The sequence below is a fragment of the Camelus bactrianus genome, chromosome 10, assembly GCF_048773025.1.
Source record: "Camelus bactrianus isolate YW-2024 breed Bactrian camel chromosome 10, ASM4877302v1, whole genome shotgun sequence".
Taxonomy (NCBI): Eukaryota; Metazoa; Chordata; class Mammalia; order Artiodactyla; family Camelidae; genus Camelus; species Camelus bactrianus.
In genome coordinates this window covers 10,889,595-10,911,525 of record NC_133548.1, presented here as the reverse complement: position 1 = coordinate 10,911,525, position 21,931 = coordinate 10,889,595, and the positions used below count along the sequence as shown (strand labels likewise).

The window sequence follows — 21,931 nt, the reverse complement described above, 5'->3', positions numbered from 1 at the left end:
AAAGTTGGTAGAGAAAGGATAAACTCTGCTATAAATGGTCTGTGAGACCTGGTCCACAGTAAGTAAAAAGCATTAGGGGAATAAATATATAGGCATTTATATAATCTTGGAATGAGAAATATTTCTGAAATACAACACCAAAACAGAAACTATAAGAGAAAAAACATAACAGCTCAAATTTTGGTTATAGCTGAAATTTCACTTACATAAAATAGTTTTGAAATATAAGTCACAAAATATTAAAAAGTGTGATAAAATGTTTAATATAAAAAGCATAAATGAATAAGGGGTGGGTACTCACGTATACTGCTGATGAGTGCACAAAGTGGTTCTCTCTTACTGAGGAAGTAATTGCTTTACCTAATTCTGTCTCACACAGACACACAGAAACACCATGGGAGCCAATCACAGAAGCTGAAAGTAATGAGTGGTATGACTGATTTTCTTCTTTACTTGCCAGTTGTTTTTCAATTTTCTACAACTCCTATCTATATAAAAATAAGTTATTAAGATATATAAATCTTTAATCCTCAATAGCAAAGAGAGATGGGGGAGGGAGGAGCAGGAAAATGAGAGAGAGAGAGAGTGAAAGAGAGAATGACAGAGGATAGACTCAGGCTTCCCTACTTTTACCTACCGGCTGTGTGGCCCTCAGCCAGTTGCCTCATCTATAAATGGGACTAACAATACTTACTACCTCATAGGGTTGTTGCAGGGAATGAATGACATAAAGGGCTTAAAACAGTAAGGGGTCAAGAAATGTTAGCAATTATCATTCACATGAATATTCCTCACCGTGAAGAAAAAACATAAGGCGGAACTAACACTGAAATACTAAGGAGTTCTTCATAAAACTATTTCCTAAATTGGATGGTCACTAAGCCTAGACTAAAGAACATTGTTAATAAATAATTGTGCTTATTTCTTTATTGCATTATTTCATTGTCTCCCACCCAGCTAAGCTGTAAACTCTTGATAACGCCACTTTTTATGCTCCACCACCACCAAGTATATCTGAGCTGATGATACTCACCGTGTACAGTATATGGACTACTGGAGATGCTTTCCTATTTAGTAATAAGCATTTCATATACTAATGTTTATAAAACTCAAATATAAATGTATGTTGAATACATCAAGAAATGGTTCTTTCACCCACTTTTGGATATGAAACTCAAAAAATCTTATATTTGTTTTACTTTAATTTATGATTTTATGAACTTTGAAATCTTCCTGCTTACTTTTAGAACACAGTGCTATCAACATATTTCTCAGATATTTTGTCCAAGATGATAAGTAGGGTTCAGTGAAAATATTTTGAAAGTATAAACCCCCAAACATAGCATCCCCCTAACACCAACATAAATTAATCAATTCAATGAAAATCAGTTAAGCTTTTGATCAATGACTTGCAATAAAATTCTTCACTTTCTTAATACATTCTGGTAATAGACTCAGCCACAACTAAAGCATTCTGTGTAGCCCGTCATCCCCAGAAAAGAGTGAGCAGTGCTGGGATGTTCTACTTATTCATGGCAAATTTTATCTAAAAAATTGTAGAGTTAAAATTTGGTAAACTAGAGGAAAAACAAATATATTCTGAGTATATTCACTCTTTTTGATGAATTTTTTGCATGTGTTCACCATCTCTCAATACAGTTTTTAGAAGAAAAGGTGACTGATGTAAATATTGGTTGGAGATTTTATTATGGAAATAAAGTAAATCAAAACCTTTTCCGAGTCTGACCTACTAAGGACATGATCATTTGGGAGATTGTGCAGAGTACAAAATCAGGTTTAAAAAAAAAGTTAGGAATGTTGCTGGATGAAGAACAATGTAAGTAAAAGAAGGTTTAAAGTGACAGACAGCACTACTTGCACTTGGAGTGGAGCATCTCTGATATCTGTGTCACCCATGCTAGATGTCTCTAGACCCCCAAGGTCTCCATAATGACAGTAGAGAACTATTTGAAGTATTTCAAAAGGCCAGCGGAATGGTCCATGTGTACTTTGTCGTATTATTATGGAGTGACCAGCTTGACTTTTGCTACATGGAAATTATGAATCAAAGCTGTATATTGAAATGGAAATCAAATGATTATTTTTAAAAAGAGAATTCTCAGGAAAAATTAAATTTAAAGGGATGGGTAAAGTTGGGAAACACATGCAAGCATTTTTGATCTTAGGAAATTTCCCTGAAATTCCGTGAATTACAATTTCTGATTCAGCCCTCGGTTACCTTGTACAACATATTAGGCTATGTTGGCATTACTTCACTTGATTCTAAATGATGCTATTACCTCTACTTTACAGGTGAAAAAACAGAAAGTAACAGAGTTCAAGATCATATCCTGGAGAAACTTCAGAACTCAGCATCTGTCCTCACCCTAGCATGAGACCTGAAATTTTAGGTTACAGATTACTCTTTTCACTGGAAGCCAGACAACTTGGATGAGGAGAAAGAGCCCTAGGTGGAGGATACGGACGTGACAAGAGGGAAGAGCTTAAGAATGAAAGAGACTGAGGACTATAAGCCTTGCTTCGTGAAGGTCCTACTAAAAGGATCACATGGCTTACAGAGATAGCACAGAATCCACCATTCTCTATAAATCTTGCCTTCTCACCGTGACCCAGATCCCCCTAGAAGACAGAGTTCTTGCCAAAGGTTGAGACTGTGTGTTTCTTTCCCAAAGAAATTTTTCAGCTGGGTCTTACTACGTGCACTCCAAGATGGGACCTTTTGTCCAGGAGCTGTCTGTCCACTCACAGCCAGAGAGAAGCCCACACTGGGGATCCTCTTAAATGTGTTACTAAGGACAGAGGTGAAAGAAAAAGGAAAATTAGGGAGAGAAAATTCTCCAGGTACTTGTTCTCTGGAGTCACGGTTGTCATGGAGTTTTTATCCCTGCTAATTTCATGCTCCGTTTTGCCATGTCCCTTTTGGATCCATTCCCCACTTCCCCATCGTCCAATCATCATCATATGGTTATAACTTTTAACGAACTTGGAGCCATTAGAGCTGGAAAGGACCTAGGGATTATCTAGTTCAAAACCTTCCATTTCCAGGTGAGGACCTGAAGCCAGTGGAGCTAAGGGAGTTGCCCAAGAGGACATAGCTAGTTGGTAAAATAGCTTGAAAACAATAAATTAAAAATATGGGCTTCCTGTTTACAAAGCAGTTTCATTTTAGATATATACATACATACATTTTCTCAAATATCTGATCTGAATCAATCATCACACCTATAAGGCAGATGTGGCCTTATTTTCTATGCATAAATGAGGACATTGAGGCAATGTGAAATACAGTAAAACTGATTCATAATAGAGCCAAGAATTATTGTGGTTAAAACCACGGGCATTGGTATCAGCGAATATGGGTTACATTCTGGCTCTTCTACTTGATAGCTGTGTGACCTTGAACAAATTAACCTCCCTAAGCCTCAGAATTATCACTTCAAGGTTATCATAAAATGGGACTGACAGTAGTAGCTACTTCATAGAGTAGCTCTTCATAGGGAAAATCAAATTCAATTGCCTATAAATCATTACTTAGAGTGTATAATGCACAGCATGCTTTCTATTATAGTAAGTATAAGCTTGTTCTCTGAATTGGACTTCTTTCCAGTGTATTATCCTGCATTAAAAATATTCATTAAAATATCTACTTAAGGTAATTCTCCTAAACTTTTTTGTTGCTTTTTAAATTTTTTAAAAAATAGGGCTCCTATCCTGTCATTACTATGGCTATAGAGATGTTTTAGGAAGGTACCATGCTTAATTTTATCTACTTCAGCTAATCTTACTTCCAGGAAAAATGGGGTGGGTAAATATATTATTCCACTCTTACTAATAGGTTAGTAGTTATGATAAAAAACTAATAATTTAATTGTATAATCTGAACATATTCTTAAGATAGATAGATCCAGAATAGATCATATATGTATAATTGAACATTATTCAGCCTTAAAAAGGAGGAAATTCTGCCATTTGAGACAGCATGGATGGAAATTTCAACACTGGGGCATTATACTAAGTGAAATAGTTGATATGATTTCTACCCTATTAAATTTGTTGAGACTTGTCAGATGTCAAGAAACTTGCCCCTTATGAGTTTTTGTAGGAGTTTTATGGTCTCAGTTCTTACATTCAAGTCTTTAATCTATTTTGAGTTGATTTTTGCATATGGTGTAACATAGTGGTCCAGTTTCATTCCTTTTCAGGTGGCTAACTAGTTTTCCCATGACCAATTATTGAAGAGACTATCCATTTCCCTATGGATATTCTTGGCTCCTTTCTCATAAGTGAATTGATCATGTATAAGTGGATTTATTTCTGGGATCACTATTCCGTTCCATTGATCTATGTGTCTATTTTTATGCCAAACTATACTGGTTTGGTTACTATAGTTTTGTAATCGAGTTTGAAGTCAAAAACTGTGACTTTGACTTCTGAAGAGGGCTCTGGCTTGTGCGGACATTCAAGGATGACAGAGACTTTGTGGAAGTCCAGATTCTTATGTAGAGATTTCAGCTCTCCACTGGAACAAAAAATAAATACAAGTTGGTATGCATTGGAGAGGTTTAAGTAAAACATTGCCAGGACCACTCCCTGCCAAGGCAACACAGCACAGAAATGACCTAGCCAGCAATGACTCCCACACAGGAAAAAGGAATGTGATGAATGAGTGTCTGGCTACCACAGCTGTGCTGAACATGCTGGTAAAACTCATTTCTCTCCAGCAGTACCAAGGATACTGAGGCAAGACCTTCTTAACTGAAAAGAGGGAGGATATCATGAAAGAAGTGGATAAGAATATCATTAAAGGGATGTAGTTCCTCCTGACTCTATTCAGAACCCCAGGAGGAAGGGCAACCACAAGCTGCTATACAAACTCAATCCAAAGTGTTGTGCTGGACCCTGCAAGCCTACAAGCCCTGTAATTGCCCAGCATCAAGGCTAAAGAAAGATCCTGGTGACAGCAACAGAGATTTCAATGGTTTATTAGGTAGGGGATCTTACATGTTGGAAGCAAGGTCCTAGAGTGATACCCCATTGTGTATGGCAGACAGCAGGCAGGCAGCAATCTTCACAACCAGGGGAGAGGGAGATTGCCAGTTTTAAGGGGAACTGATATGAGGTTGGCTCATTGGTTACCAGGGAAACCAGCAGATGGGCACATCCTTCATAGCCCCTTTGATTAACCAGTAGGGTGAAGCCACTCTGACCTAAAGATTAGAACAATCACTAACTGGGGCTGGGGGTAAGCAGGCAGTTATTGGATGGACTCTGTGATTAAGAGGGAAGGTAAATTATGTGTGTAGGGTGTAGGTGAAAGGGGGCTCATCCAGCAAGGATACAGAGACTAAGAGAACTGCTGTCTTGAGTGATCTGATCATACATGAGGGTATCTTCACGTGACCTGCAGGCACGCACAAACATCCCAAGTCTAAACTCACACCTCCCCACAACCCACTGTGTATGGTCTCAAGTGAGAGGTGAGAGTGAGCTCCAGTAAACAGTGAATATGTTAAGAAAATCAGGCCATCTTGTGGGAGAAACCACAAACTTGAGCTATAGCATCACCTTCTGGGAAACAAAAGAGAGATTTTTCAGGAGCCAGTCTCGTGAATTTTAAGAACCAGAGAACACATACATCCTTAAGAATTTGGCCACCAAGGGGAGCAAGAAGTGTGAAGCAGGTGTATCCATACTGAACTGGAGATATAAGCAAGATAAACAAAAAAAAAATTTACCACCTAAAGACAACTAGTAAAGACTTGAGAAGGTGTCTGATACTTAAAATGCAAGAGCAGATCTCAAAACTTCAGTGAACACCAGGAATCAAGAAATCATGTCATCATCAAAAAATTAAAATTATCCTCTAGTAACTAAACTCAAAAACACAGAATTTTGCAACCTAGCTGATAAAAAATCAGAATAAAAATAAGTGATATAAAGATAAGAAAAGTGATTTTAAAAATCAATAAAAATAAAAGATGGTTTTTTGATGGGATAACAAATTGACAAAGCTTTAGCAAGACTAAGAAAACAAGAGAGATTAACCCTAACCATAACCCTAAACTTTATTTTACTTTACCAGTATCACCCTAATATCAAAGACATACAAGAATACTACAAAAAAAGGAAAACTCTAGACCAATATCCCTGATGAATATAGATGCAAAATAATTCAAAAAAATATTAGCAAATTGAATTCAACAACACATTAAAGGATTATACACTATAATTAAGTAGATACTATCCCTGAGATGCAAGGATGGTCAACATACACAAAACGATAAATATGATACTCCACATTAATAGAATGAAAGATAAAATCATACGATCATCTCAATAGATGCAGAAAAAGCATTTGACAAAATGCAACATCATTTCATGATTAAAATCCTCAAACTGAGTATAACCTCAACATATATGAAAAGCCTCAGCTACTCTCATACACAACAATGAAAGGTTGCAATCTTTTTCTCTAAGATCAAGAGAAAGAGTACCCACTCTCACCCCTCTTACTCAACAGAGTACTAGAGTCCTAGCTAGAACAATCAGGCAAGATAAAGGAACAAAAGACATTCAAAAAAAAGAAAGACAGAAGAAAAATTGCCATTTATGTAGACCATATATTCTTGTATATAGAAAATCCTAAAGACTCAACCATAAACCGGTTGGAACTAATTTAAAAAATCAGTGAAGCTGCATGACATAAAGTCAACATACAGAAACCAGTCATATTTCTATACCCTAACAAAAACAACAACAAAAATTTTTAAGTAAAGAAGAATATCCCATTCAAAATAATATTTAAAATAATAAAATACTTAGGAATAAATTTAACCAAGGAGGAGAATGATCTTTGCTATAAAAACTAGAACACACTGATGAAAGAAATTAAAGAAGACACAAACAAATGCAAAGATATTCCATGTTCATGAATCAATAATTAATAGTATTCAAATACCCATACTACACAAAGTCATCTATGTATTTGATGCAATCCCTATCAAATTACTAATGACATTTTTCATAGAACTGGAACAAGTGTTTAAATTTCTATGGAAGCACCAAAAGAACCCAAATAGCAAAAGCAATCTTGAGAATAAAAACAGAGCTAGAGGAATGACACTCCCTGACATCAGACTATACTACAAAGCTACAGTAATCAAAAAAGTATGGTACTGGCCCAAAAACAGACACATAGATTAAGGGAACAGGATGGAGAGCTCAGAAATAAATCCACGCACTTATGGTCAATTAATCTATGACAAAGGAGGTAAGAATATACAATGAAGAAAATATAGTCTCTTCAATAAGTAGTGCTGGGAAAGCTGGACAGCTACATGTAAAAGAATAAAATCAGAACAATCTCTAACACTATATACAAAAATAAACTCAAAATGGAAGAAAGACCTAAATGTAAGACCAGACACTATAAAACTCGTAGAGGAAAACATAGGCAGAACCCTCTCTGACATAAATCATGGTAATATTTTTTTGGATCCATCTCCTAGAGTAATGCAAACAAAAACAAAATAAACAAATGGGATGTAATTAAACCTAAAACCTTTACCCTGCAAAGGAAACCATACAAAATGAAAAAATGGGAGAAAATATTTGCAAATGATGCAACCAACAAAGCATTAATTTCCAAAATATGCAAGCAGCTCACATAGCTCAACACCAAAAAAAATACCACTCAGGAAAAAAATGGGCGAAAGATCTAAATAGACAGTTCTCCAAAGAAGACATTCAGATGGCCAACAGGCACATGGAAAGATGCTCAACATTGCTACTTATTAGAGGAATGCAAATCAAAACTACAATGAGGTATCACTTCACACAGTCAGAATGGCCATCATTAAAAAGCCTACAAATAATAAATTCTGGAGAGCGTGTGGAGATAAAGGAAACTTCCTTCACCATTGGTGGGAATATAAATTGGTGCAACCATTATGGAGAACAGTATGGAGTTTCCTTAAAAAACTAAAAACAGAGTTACCATATAATCCAGCAATTCCACTTCCAGGCACGTATCCAGATAAAAATATAACTCTAAAAGATACATACACATTAATGTTCATAGCAGCACTACTTATAAAGGCCAATACATGAAAGCAACCTAAATGTCCATCTACAGATAAATGGATAAAAAAGATGTGATATGTATATACACAATGGAATATTACTCAGGCATAAAAAAGAATGAAATAATGCCATTTGCAGGAACATGGATGGATCTAGAGATTATCATATTAAGTGAAATAAATCAGATAGAAAAAGATAAATATCACATGATATCACTTATATGTGAAATCTAAAAAGAAAGATACAAATGAACTTATTTACAAACCAGAAATAGACTCAACAAACATAGAAAACGGAACTATGGTTACCAAAGGAGAAAGGGGTTGTAGGGGGGAAGGATAAATTAGGAATTAGGGATTAACATATACACAGTACTATATATAAAATAAACAAGGACCTACTGTATAGCACGGAGAACTACATTCAATATCTTGTAATAACCTCTAATGGAAAAGAATCTGAAGAAGAATATATATATAATTGGATCAATTTGCTGTACACCTGAAACTAACACAACATTATAAATCAACTATGCTTCAGTTAAAAAAAAAAAAAGAGGAACTGAACTAAATAGATATTTTTTCCAAGAAACCATCCAGATGGCCAACAGGTACATGAAAAGGTTTTCTGCATCACAAATCATCAGGGAAATGAAAATCAGAACCAAAATATGCTATCACCTCATAGTTGTTAGAATGGCTATCATCAAGGAAAAAGAGAAGCACAAATATTGGTGAGGGTGTGGAGTTAAGGCAACACTTTTATTTACACTGTTGGTGGGAATATAAATTGATTCAGCTACTACAGAAAACAGTATGGGGAGTCCTCAAAAAATTAAAAATAGATCAACCATATGATCAAGCAATTCCACTTACAGGTATATATCCAATGTAAGTAAAAACAGGATATCTAAATGGTATGCATTTCCATGTTTATTACAGCACTAATCACAAAGCCAAGATATTGAAACAAACTTAGGGCCCATTAGTAGGTGAACTGCATGGGATATACAGACAATATAATATTATTCAATCTTGTTAGTGAAGGAAATTTTGTCATTTCTGATGATATGGATGGAACTTGAGGGCATTATGCTAAGTAAGATAACCCAGACTGGAAAAGACTGTATAACATCACAAACATGTGAAATCTAAAAAGCCGAACTCATATAAACAGAAATTAGAATCATGGTTACCAGGGGATGAGGGCCAGGAGAATTGGGGAGATGAATTTAAAGGGCAGAAACTTGCATCTAGAAGATGAGGAAGTTCCGGAGGTCTCATGCACAGAATAGTGATTATAATCAACACCACCATATTACAAACAACTAGCAGAGGTCTGCCTCCTACTGGAGCTCTCATAGCCCTTTAGAGAGAGATTTGTCACAAATCTTACACATTTTTAAAGAGCAATGCTTGAATAAATGACCTGCCTCTGGATGAGTCTGAGAGGAGACATACATCTTTATTTATATTGCATGATTTACTTGATATGAGGTAATCCCTCACATACTCTCCCAGAGGTTCAATAATTACCCTTCTTTTAATCTTGTCCATGTGCAAACTCATAGAAAATTTGGCAAGGCTTCAAATACCTCTCCACTGATGGTTGTTAAACAGAATAATTCATGTGACCATTGAAACTGACACCCCAAAACGTTAAGAATCCAATGAGTTTCCAAAGAAAATATGTAAATTAATGATGTTTATTTTATATTGGTTTGTTGAGATATTGGATATCTGAAAAATCAACAGTCAGTACATATCTTGTTCCTATTTTTAAACGAAACACAAGGACCACACCTTAAGTTCTCCTTCAGACAACAAAAATTTGCCAGAATTAAAACCCTACCTATACCACAGTCTGTTTCCTCTACTGCCCCTTGAGGTTTCCTGGAAAAAAAATTAGCTTTAAAGTAACTCTAACCATTCTACTCCAACCATTATATCAGCCCACACAGCATAAATTTCTAGGACAAAAAATGTTGAACCTAGACAATAGAAAAGAATGTGTGCCATTTTTTTCAGTGCTTACTCTGCAATATTGGAAATTCAGTAACTTTATTATTACCAGGAATTCCCACACAATTCTCATTAAACTAAATGTGTTCAGATTCTTGAAATAGCAGAAATTATTTGGGATCATTAGCTATGCCAACCAAGGGGATATTTTCCAAATTTAATGGGAGAGAGGTTTGAGTCCCATCATATCAAAAATTGCTATTAACTGTAACATTGATTTTGAATATCATCCCCATCAGAAATCCCCACTGAACACCAGATGCAAGAAACTACATCATCAGACTCATAAGTAAATGGCTCTGAAAGACCACATGCTTCATTCTATTCCTCTTCATAATTCAAACCACCTCCTCTTCTTTAGACTACAGCTGGTGGAAACTAGGATGTCACCCAAAACTTATTAGATAATTACCACTGAAAATGACTTACACAAATATAAGCTATCTTATTGGTCTGCATGGGAGGCACGGCCTGGCCAATTGTATAGCTTTTTTTCTGTGCAAAGATATATTCTCTTTTTGTTCATTCTCACTCTTGTTAGAAACACAAAATGAACATCAGTCACCACCATGTCTGGATTAAGCAGCAACACAATATTTGGGACACAAGATTTCCCTGTAAGTTATCCCTCCTCTAGAGTCAGAAGCCTGAGATTGAACAGGGATCCATCTCAGAACCAAAAAACAAACAAACAAACAAAAAGCAACAATGTTCTAAATCTTGATGTTTCACAAATACTTGAGAATATATTAATATATGATGAGGATACATCTCATGTAGAATGAAAATAATGTAACTCTAGGACTCAGAAACATTGTGTTTGTGTGGCTTGATTCAGCTGTGGGTCCATTTTGGCATGTTATCTGTGTCGAATTAAGCCTTCATTGTCCAAAGGCATTTTGGATTTTATTATACTCCATTTGTATGAATATTGTTGTGTGTTAAGATGATTCTGAAAGGACAAATCTGTTAGAAATCTCAGAATCTGTGACCTCAACAATACCCTCTCTTCTTTTGCAACCTCTTCAAGGCATCTTTGATTTCTTTGTTCCTCAGACTGTATATCAAAGGGTTTAACATGGGAATCACCACAGTGTAGAAGACCGATGCAAATCTATCAAAGCTGGAGGAACCACCAGTGCTTGAACTCAAATAGACAAATATGCTTGAGGTATAGAAGAGGGAAACTGCTATCAGGTGGGAAGCACAGGTGTTGAAAGCCTTGGACCTGCCTTTTGCTGAAGTGATCTTCATGATGGAGATGACAATGTAGACATAGGATATCATGATAACTAGGACATTTATTATCCCAAAGAGCATTGTTAATATTGCAGTCAAGAGCTGTAAAGAGAAAGTGTCAGTGCAGGACAGGACTAACAGCTGGGGCATGTCACAGAAGAAGTGGTTGATGACATTAGGCCCACAGAAGTGGAGCTGAAGCATGGCACACAATTGGGATATGGAAGCAGAGAGTCCAGCCATATAGGATCCCAGCACCATCTGAACACAGAGAGTGGGTGATATGACTGATGAATAGAGAAGTGGATTACAAATGGCAGCATATCGGTCATAAGCCATGGCTGTCATGAGACAAGACTCACTCAGTCCCATGGTTGAAAATACAAAGTATTGAACAACACAACCCACGAAGGTGATAATTTTCTGCTCCTGGAAGAAGTCGTAGAGCATCTTGGGTGCTGTGGAGGTCACATAGCAGATATCTATGAAGGACAGATGACTGAGGAAGAAGTACATGGGTGTGTGGAGATGGGAATCTATTCTTATTAAAATGATGAGGGACAGGTTCCAAGTCAGCGTCATAATGTAGATCACCAGGAATACAACAAAGAGTACTACTGTGATTCTGGGAAAATCTGAGAATCCCAAAAGGACGAAATAGGTGATCTCTGTAATATTTCCTCCCCTAATCATTGGCTTGGTGCCCCTAAAATCAAAATAGGAGATAAGAGAATGCATTGCTGACTCAGGTGAAATGGTAAGCTTTAAAATTTTCGTTAGTGCCATATTTCTCCTTCACTTAATACTGGAAAGGGGAAAATGCTTCACTGTCCTGGTGAAAAACCCCGGCTTTTGATCTCAAAGTGTCAGTTAGTGCCTTTTCAGTTATTTCATGAGGTATCATGAAAATTAAAAGATGTATTTAAAAAGTTGATTGAAAACTTTGAAGTAAAGCAATAGTAATGCTGAGATTATCATATCTAATGGAAAATATCACTGATTAAAATAATAGGTCTTTAAGAGGCCTCTGATAATTGAATATAGAACTGCAGCTTTATAATAATAAAACATAAGTGCTATCCTTTCAGAATAAGTGTGATATAGTTATTCTCTCCCAAATGGCCATCTAGATGAATTTTTAAGTTTTCTTCTTTCACCCATAAGAAAAATTACCCTGTCATAACTTCTCAAATTTTTTTATAAATATATTCAATACAATATCTCCTAAATAGCCTGGAATTTTACCTCATGATTTACAATCCTGATAATGTTTTGGTGGAACACAGAATGTGTGCTTATTTGCAAAAACATGGATGGACATTGGTGGTATTACGATCAGTGAAATAAGTCAGATAAAGACAAATACTCTATAATATCACTCATGTGTGAAATCTAAAAATCAAATAAATAAATATAATTGAAGAACAGACTCACCAATATAGAGAACAAACTAGTGGTTACCAGTGTGGAGAAGGAAGAAAGGAGGGGCAAGGTAGAGGGAGAGAATTACAAACTACTATGTATAAAATAAATAGGCTATAAGGATATTTTGTATAGCACAGGGAATATAGCAATATTTTATAATAATTATAAATGGATTATGACCTTTAAAAATCATGAATAACTATGTTGCACACCTGAAAATTATGTAACATTGTACATCAACTATACCTCAATTAAAAAAACCCACTAGGTCAATGATAAAGTCAAAGAGGAAATCAGAAAATTCCTCCAGACAAGTGAAAATGGAAGAACAACATTCCAAAATCAATGGGATGCATCTATGAAAGGGAAGTTAATAGCATTTCAGGCCTTCATTAGGAAACAAGAAAATCTCAAATAAACAACCTAACTCACCTCCTTAAATAATTAGAAAAACAAGAATATATAAAACCTAAAGTTAGCAGAAAGAAGGAAATAATAAAAATCACAGAGGATATAAATAAAGCAGCAATTAAAAAATTGAAAAGATCAGTGAAACCAAGGTCTAATTTTTTTGAAAGATAAACAAAATTGGTCAACCAATAGCCAGGCTCATCATGAAGAAAAGAGAGAGCACTCAAATATACAAAATAAGAAGTGAAAGAGGAGAAGTAACAGCCAATACCACAGACATACAAAAATGAAAATACTATGAAGTGTTTGAAATATGAAAGTACTATGAAGTTATATGCCAACAAATTGGAAACCAAGAAGACATGTTTTGAGAAACATACAAACAGCCAACCCTGAATCAATAAGAAATAGGTAATTTGAACAGACTGATCACTAGAAGTAAAATTGAATTTGTAATAAACTTCAACCAAACAAAATTCCAGGGCCACATGGATTCACAGGGGAATTCTGCCAAACATATAAAGAAAAGTTAATACCTATCCTTCCCAAACTGTTCAAAATAATTGAAGAGGAAGGAACATTCCCAAATTCACTCTATTAGGCCATTATCAACATGATACCAAAATCATAAAAAGGCACTACAAAAAAAGAAAATTACAGGCCGATAGCTTCAATGAATATAGATGCAAAAAATTCTCAATATTAGCAAACCAAACCAACAATATATATAAAGGATCATACACCATGATCAAGTCAGATTTATTACAGGGGCACAAAAATGGTTCAACGTTCAGAAATCAATGTGATAAATCCACATTTTTAAAAGGAAGAATAAAAATTGCATGATTATCTCAATAGGTGCAGGAAAAGCATTTGACAAAATACAATATCCATTCATGATTTAAAAAAAATTCATCAAACTGGGTATAGGAGGAATGTACTTCAATATAATAAGGGCCATTTATGACAAACCCAAAGCTAACATACACAGATGTGAAAAGGTGAAAGCATTTCCTCTAAATTCAGGAACAAGACGAGGATGCCCACTCTTGCCACGTTCATTTAACATAGTATTGGAAGTCCTTGCACAGTAATAAGACAAGAAAAAAAATTTAAAAGGCATCAAAATTACAATGGAAGGGTTAAAATTGTCACTATTTGCAGGTGGCATAATACTTTATACAGAATACCCTGAAATGTCCACCCAAAAACTGTTAGAACTAATAAATGAATTTAGCAAAGTTGCAGGATATAAAATTAATATACAGAAATCTGTTGTTTTTCTATACATTAATAATGGACTATCAGAGACAGAAAGTGAAAAAAATTCCATTTAAAATCACATTAAAAAGAATAAAATACATTGGAATAAACTTAACCAGGGAGGTGAAAAACCTACACTCTGAAAACTATAAAACATTGACTAAGGAAATGGAAGTTACAATGAAATGGAAAGTTATTCAATGCTCTTGGATTGGAATAATTAATATTGTTAAAATGGCCATACCACCCAAAGCAATCTACAGATTTAATACATCCCTATCAAAATATCCACAACATTTTTCACAGAACTAGAATAACCCTAAATTTTATATGCAACCATAAAAGACACCAATTTGCCAAAGCAATCTTGAGAAAAAAGAACAAAGCTGGAGGTACTAAACTCTCAGACTTCAGATAATACTACAAAACTACAGTAGTCAAAGCAGTGTGGTACTGGCATGGAAATAGATACATTGGTCACTAGAATAGAATAGAGAGCCCAGAAATAAAAAAAACACACACACAACTTGAAAAAATACATTGCCGAATCACTCTGCTGTGCATCTAAAACTAACACAATATTATAAATGAACTATACTTCAATAATTTAAAAATCCAAACCATTAATTAAAAAAAAGAAAACAAACTATTGATATCCAAAGGGGAGAGGGAAAGAGGAGACATATTAGGGGTAAAGGATTAAGAGACAATTACTATGTATAAAGTAGATAAGCAACAAGGATATATTATATATCACAGGGAATTACAGCCATTATCTTGTAATAATTCTTGATAAAGTATAATCTGTAAAAATACTGAATCACTATGATGTACACCTGAAACTAATACAACATTGTAAATCAACTACAAAAAAAAAAAAAAGACAAGAGAGAGCAAACACTGGTAAGTATGTAGAGAAAAAAGAACCCTTGTGCACTGCTAAGCTGATGTAACTTGATAAAGCCACAATGGAAAGCAGAGTAGAATTTTTTCAAAAAATTTAAAAAAGAACTACAAATGATTCAACAATTCCACTTCTTGGCATATACCCAAAGGAAATGAAGTCACTGTCCCTAAGAGATACATATGCCCCATGTTCTCTGCAGCATTATTTACAATAGTCAAGACATTGAAACAACCTAATTGTTCATTGACAGATGAATGGATATATATAATGAATAACTCATAAAATAATGAGTATAAATTATTCAAGCATAAAAAATAAGAAAATCTTGGCAATTGCAACAACCTAGATAGAGCTTGAGGGCATTATGCAGAGATCCGTCAGACAGAGAAAGATAATTACTGAATGATCTCACTATATGTGGAATCTAGAAAAAAACAAAAAACTCATAGAAACAAAGATCAGATTGTGGTTGCCAGAGGCAGAAGGTGAGAGATGGAGAAATTGGGTGAAGGTGGTCAAAAGGCATAAACTTCCAGTTAGAAGATAAAAAAGTTCTGGGAATGTAACGTACAACATGATGGCTTCAGTTAACAATGTTGTATTGCATATTTGAAAGTTGCTAAGACAGTAGATCTAAAAAATTCTAAGCACAAGGAATAAAACTATCTATGTGAGAGATGATGGTTATTAACTAATCTTATGATGGTAATTATTTCGCCTTGTATACATATATCAAATTATTAAGATTATATACCTTAAACATATACAATTTTATACGTCAATTAGATCTCAGTAAAACTGGAAAAAACAGAGTTTTCGTTCTGATACACTCTCACTCTATGAACTTATCCCAGTGGCTTAAACACACTAGGTCAGATTTATTCATAACAAAGTGAGGACAAAAGCCCTTGAGCTATAAGGTTAAATGGAGGGTTATGAGGAAATTTATGCAAATTCTCACCACAAATTTAGCAATTGTTCAATAGCAGTTTACTATTACTATCACTAATTGCGTAGAGATAATCATGATTGACAGCTGTACCATGAACAGAAATGCTCAGGGTGCTAGGGTTTCACGGGTTAATCTGGAGAAATTTCTGAGACATCATTGGCCCTCTAGACAGTCAGGCATCATTGCTTCTAGACAGGTGTAGATTCATATCTCACTTAGGGGTATGCCAACCTCCTTGGAGCCATGAAGATACTAACTACATAAATTATTTTCACTTTAGTTAGCTTGCGTTCAAATATACTTGGGTCAAATGATGAGCATAAAGCTGTGATGAGCCATGATGCTAAGAAAGAGTCAAAGTAAAGATTTCAACCCTTATATACTACAAAGGTATATTCCCTATTTTTGATGATGCAGTCAGCATGTTAGAGCTAACAGATTCATAATAGATAATACCTTTTGACTATGCTGTATAACCAAACTGTCTTCCTTTGAGATAAAAGGGTAAATAATTCGTAACAGCCAAGAAAATTTAGAAAATAATAATAATAATTAGGAAGGACTTGAACTTTCAGATATCAGAAAGTATTATAAACATTGATATTTTATTATTCTTGTAGAAAAGAGCATATATCAAGACGGCAAACAGAAATTTTAAATAAATTTAAATATTGGTAAGAATTTAATATATGACAAAGTTAGTTATTTTAACTTCATAGAAAGATCTTACACAAATGTTTTGTGAGACCTGGCTCACTATAAGTAAAAAGCATGAGGGAAATTAATAGTTATGAATTTATATGCTCTTGAGATGAAAAACAAATTTCCAAAATATAAGAATAAACCAAAAACTATAAGCAAAAAATCATTTAAAACTTGCTTATGGTTTAAAACCCACTTATATAAAATAATTTTGAAATGCACTGGATGAAATGAGAAATAGTCACAAAATATTAAAAAAGACAATGTGGGAATGTCTTTAATATAAAAAGCGTAAGTCAGGAAGGGATGGGCAAGTATACATAGTGCTGATGAGTATACAAATGATTCATCCTTTCTGAAGGAAAGTTTTACTTTATATAATCTGTCTCTCTCTCTCTCTCTCTCTCACACACACACACACGCAAAACATGTGTGCTAATTATAAATGCCATAATAATGACTGATATGATTTTGATTTTCATCTTTATACTCATCTGTTGTTTTCCAATTTTCTTCAACTTCTATATTTATAATAAGGGCAAGTTAAGATGTATAAATCTCTAATCCTTAATAACACAGAGAGAGAAAAAGAGGGACAGGAAGAGGAAAAGTGACAGAGAGAATGACAAAGAGAATAGACTTTCAGGCTTTCCTGACTTTTACTTACTGGCAGTGTGACTGTTAGCAAGTTATTAACCTCTCTGTGCTTCAGTTGCCTCACTTATCAATGGGGCTAATGACACTTCCCAAGACATGGTTGAGGCATAAGAGTTTATGAAAACCCTTTCCAAATCTGATCTACTAAGGACATTATCATTTGTAAGGGAATGCAGGGTACAAAATCAGGTTACAAAAAGCCAGGAATGTTGCTGGATGATAAAGAACAATACAAGTAAAAGGTTAAAAGGGACAATTAGACAAACACTACCTGTGCTTGACTCTGTGCCACCCACCCTAGTGTCTCCAGACCCCCAGGTACTCCAGAGATGATAATGAAGAGCTATTTGAAGTATTTCCAAAGGCCAGTGGAATTGTACTTAAGTATTTTGTCATATCATAATGGAGAAATGAGGCTGGCCTTTGTTTCAGAAATTATTAACCAAAGTTATGTATTAAAATAGAAATCAAATTAATCAAAATAATCAAAATAAATACAGATCCTTAAGGAAACAAATTAAAAGTGTTCTTGGAAGGAATAAAGATAGGAAACAAGATAAACATATTTTGACAATAGTTAATTACCCTGAAATTTATTAAATTATTATTTTTGATTCAACATTCAATTAACTTTTATAATATGTTAGGCATTATATTATCTCATTTGATCTAGATAATCCTTCACCCTCATTTTACAGATGAAAAATCAGAAGGTAACAGATTTCAAGATCATATCCTTAAGAAACTGCAAAACTTCAACCCAACTTCTATCCCTCACCCCAGAGTCATATCTGATATATATGTTACAGATTAGTGTTTTCCCTGAAATTCAGAGAATTGGGGTAAGGAAAAAGAGCCAAGGGAGAGCCCTAAGTGGAGGATGCAGACATAAGGGAGAGGAAAGAGTTGAAGAATGGAAGAGACTGAGCACCATGAATCTTGCTCCCTGAAAGTCTTACTGAAATGATCAGTGACCCTAGAGATAGCAGGGAATCCACTGTTCTTGGTAAATCTTGCCTTCTCACCTTGGCTCAGATCTCCAGAAAGACAAAGTTCTTAACAAAGCTCAAAATTGCTTATTTCTTTTCCAAAGGAATTTTCCAGTTGGGCCCTATTGCTCTCCAACGCGGGAACTTTTGACCATGAAATTGGCTGTGTACTTGCAGCCAGAGATGTCCACACCAGGGGTCCTCTTAGATGTGTCACTAAGGGCAGAGATTTTTTTAAAAGACAATTAGAGGGAGAAAACTCTCCAGATACTTGCTCTGTGGAGTTATGGTTGTCACAGAGTTTTTGTTACTGCTAATTTCATGTTCTCTGCCATGTCCCTTCTGATTCAATTCTCACTTCCCCTTGGGCCTAACATGACCTCATGATTGTAGCTTTTCTTTTAATGAACTTGGAGTCATTTGAGCCAGAAGAGATATGGTGATAATCTAGCCTAATACCTTCAACTTCCAGATGAGCACCTGAAGCCAGCGGAACTAAGGGATTTGCCCAAAATGACACAGCTAGCCAGTAAAATAGCTTGATAACAATAAAACAGATATGGACACTTCACTTTTTACAAAGCACTTCCATTTAGATATATACATACATACATTCCCTCAAATATGTGACCTGAATCAATCTTCACAGAATCCCTGTGAGGCACACATGGGATCATTTCCCATGCATAAGTGAGGAAATTGAGGTAATCAGGAACACAATAAAACTAATTCCTGACAGGGCCATGATTTTCCCTGGTTATGCCACGGGCATTTGTATTACCCCATCTAGGTTGAGTTCCAGCTCTTCTGCTTGATGATCGTGTGACCTCAGACAGATTCACCTATCTAAGCTTTAGTAGTGTCACCTATAAAATGGAGCTGACGGTAGAATCAAATTAGATACTGCTTTAAATTATTCAGAGTGTGTATTACACAGCATGCTTTCCATTAATAGTAGGTGTAATTAATGTGTTCCTAATTGGAGTTCCTTCCAAAATATTACTCTGAATTACTAATATTTCACTTAAAATATCTACTTAAGATCATTCCTACAAACTTTTTTTATACTCTCTATATTAAAGCTACCATTAGAATAATTCTCAAAAATAAAGAGAATGTAAAATACCATTCAAAACATGTTTAATGGTATGTTAGTTGTAATTATGAATAAACACTCTTAGGGACAAAGCTATAATGTGCTGATTCAGCGCTCCCATTTCCAGGAATATTATCTCTAGTGCTAAATAGGGCACAGTTGTATTGAAGTAGGAAATGTTGAGGACATGAGATAGGTAGTAGTGGGGACCTAAGCTGTGAGGATGCACATGGAGAAGTTAGAAAGTAGAGTCTGGAACACATGGGGAAAAGAGATGTAGAGTTTATGGGTGATCTATCATGTCAAAGCCACAGTGATCATGAAAAAGATGAAAGGAAATGTTAAGCCATTGGTCTAGTGAGATAGAACTCAGCAAATTGAAAGCCAGAGGTGAGACAACCTGGGAGACAGACAAATTGGTTCCTAGAGATTTTTTTGGTTCTTGACTGCGTGTCAGTTAATAGTTGTAATATTCTAGACCTTATATATCCTTATGATAAGCACTATTTTTCTTTTTTCATTTTTCAGTTTTATTAGGTGAAATTGATACAATTTGAATGTACATATACAATATATTTCATGTAAATACATATATACAACACACTGCACATATTTTAAATTTACATATATGTACTGTTCATTGTTTCTAAGAACAGTTTAGAGCTTTAGCTTTTCAAACTTACATAGTTATCAAAGGAATAAAGCCAACCACAAAATAAGAATCAACAGAATGTGGTAATCCAATCATAAAGGACAGTCAAATGTGCTTATACATATTCAAGAAGTCAACCATCTAAGTTATAAATAATAAGTAGTTCATTTGTGCCCTTTTTTTAAGATTCCACATATATAAGTAACATCATACGCCATTTTTCTTTCTTTTTCTGGCTTACTTCACTTAGAATGACAATCTTCAGGTCCATATATGTTGCTGAAAATGGCATTATTTTATTTTTATGACTAAGTAGTATTCCATTGTATATATACACCACATCTTCTTTATCCAATCAACTATCAATGGACATTTGGGTTGTTTCCATGTCTTGGCTATTGTAAATAGTGCTGCTGTGAATATTGGGGTGCATGTGTCTTTTTGAATTATACTTTTCTCTGGTTGTATGCCCAGGAGTAGGAATGCTGGATCATGTGGTAAGACTATTTTCAGATTTTTAAGGAACCGCTATACTGTCCTCCATAGTGGCTGTACCAATTTACATTCCCACCAACAGTGTAAGAGGGTTGCTTTTTCTCCACACCCTCTCCAGCATTTATTATTCGTAGACTTTTTGACAATCACCATTCTGACTAGTGTGAGGTGATACCTCGTATAGTTTTGATTTGCATTTCTCTAACAATTAGTGATATTGAGCATCTTTTCATGTACTTGTTGGCTATCTGTATATCTTCCTTGGAGAGATGTATATTTAGGTCTTCTGCCCATTTTTGGATTGAGTTGCTTGTTTTTTTTGATATTAAGCTGTATGAGATACTTGCATATTTTGGAAATTAAGCGTTTGTCAGTTGCATAATTTGCAAATATGTTCTCCAGTTCTGTAGGTTGTTTTTTCATTTTGTTGATGATATCCTTAGCTGTGCAAAAGCTTTTAAGTTTAATTAGATCTCATTTGTTTATTTTTGCTTTTATTTCCATTACTCCAGGAGCTGGTTCAAAACACATATTGCTGTAATTTATGTCCACGAGTGTTCTGCCTGTTTTCCTCTAGTTTTATGGTATCTGGTCTTACAATTAAGTCTTTAATCCATTTTGAGCTTGTTTTTGTATGTGGTGTTAGAGAATGTTCTAATTTCAGTCTTTTACAGGTAGCTGTTCAGTTTTCCCAGCACCACTTATTGAAGGGACTGTCTTTTCTCCATTGTATATTCTTGCTTCTTTTGTCACATATTAATTGACCATAAGTGCATGGGTTTATTTCTGGACTTTCTATACTGTTCCATTGATCTACGTGTCTGTTTTTGTGCCAGTACTGTACTATTTTGATTACTGCAGCTTTGTGTTATAGTCTGAAGTCAGGGAGCATGATTCTTCCAGCTCCATTGTTTTTCAAGATTATTTTGGCTATTTGGGGTCTTTTGTGTTTCCATACAAATTTTAACATTTTTTGTTCCAGCTCTGTGAAAAATGTCATTGGTAATTTGATAGGGATT

At 34.9% G+C, this 21,931-nt stretch overlaps 1 protein-coding gene and 1 long non-coding RNA gene across 4 annotated transcripts in view; one reads left to right on the top strand and one right to left on the bottom strand.

Annotated features, from left to right (window-relative positions):
- The window catches only part of LOC141578938 (uncharacterized), a 56,651-nt gene extending 52,974 nt beyond the window's left edge, over positions 1-3,677 (top strand). For all 3 annotated transcript variants that reach the window (XR_012509851.1, XR_012509850.1, XR_012509849.1), the window contains 2 exons: positions 380-430; positions 2,314-3,677. This is a non-coding gene — a long non-coding RNA (uncharacterized LOC141578938). The remainder of the gene's footprint in view (positions 1-379; positions 431-2,313) is intronic.
- A 7,440-nt stretch (positions 3,678-11,117) lies between these two features.
- Positions 11,118-12,056, bottom strand: LOC105070066 (olfactory receptor 5AN1-like). The gene has a single exon (XM_010956345.2). The coding sequence runs from the start codon at positions 12,054-12,056 to the stop codon at positions 11,118-11,120; it is 939 nt and encodes a 312-aa protein (XP_010954647.1).
- Between the last annotated feature and the right edge of the window lie 9,875 nt (positions 12,057-21,931).

Excerpts from the sequence above, each read along its gene's own strand:
- LOC105070066 (XM_010956345.2), bottom strand. The coding sequence starts at position 12,056 with ATGATTAGGGGAGGAAATATTACAGAGATCACCTATTTCGTCCTTTTG.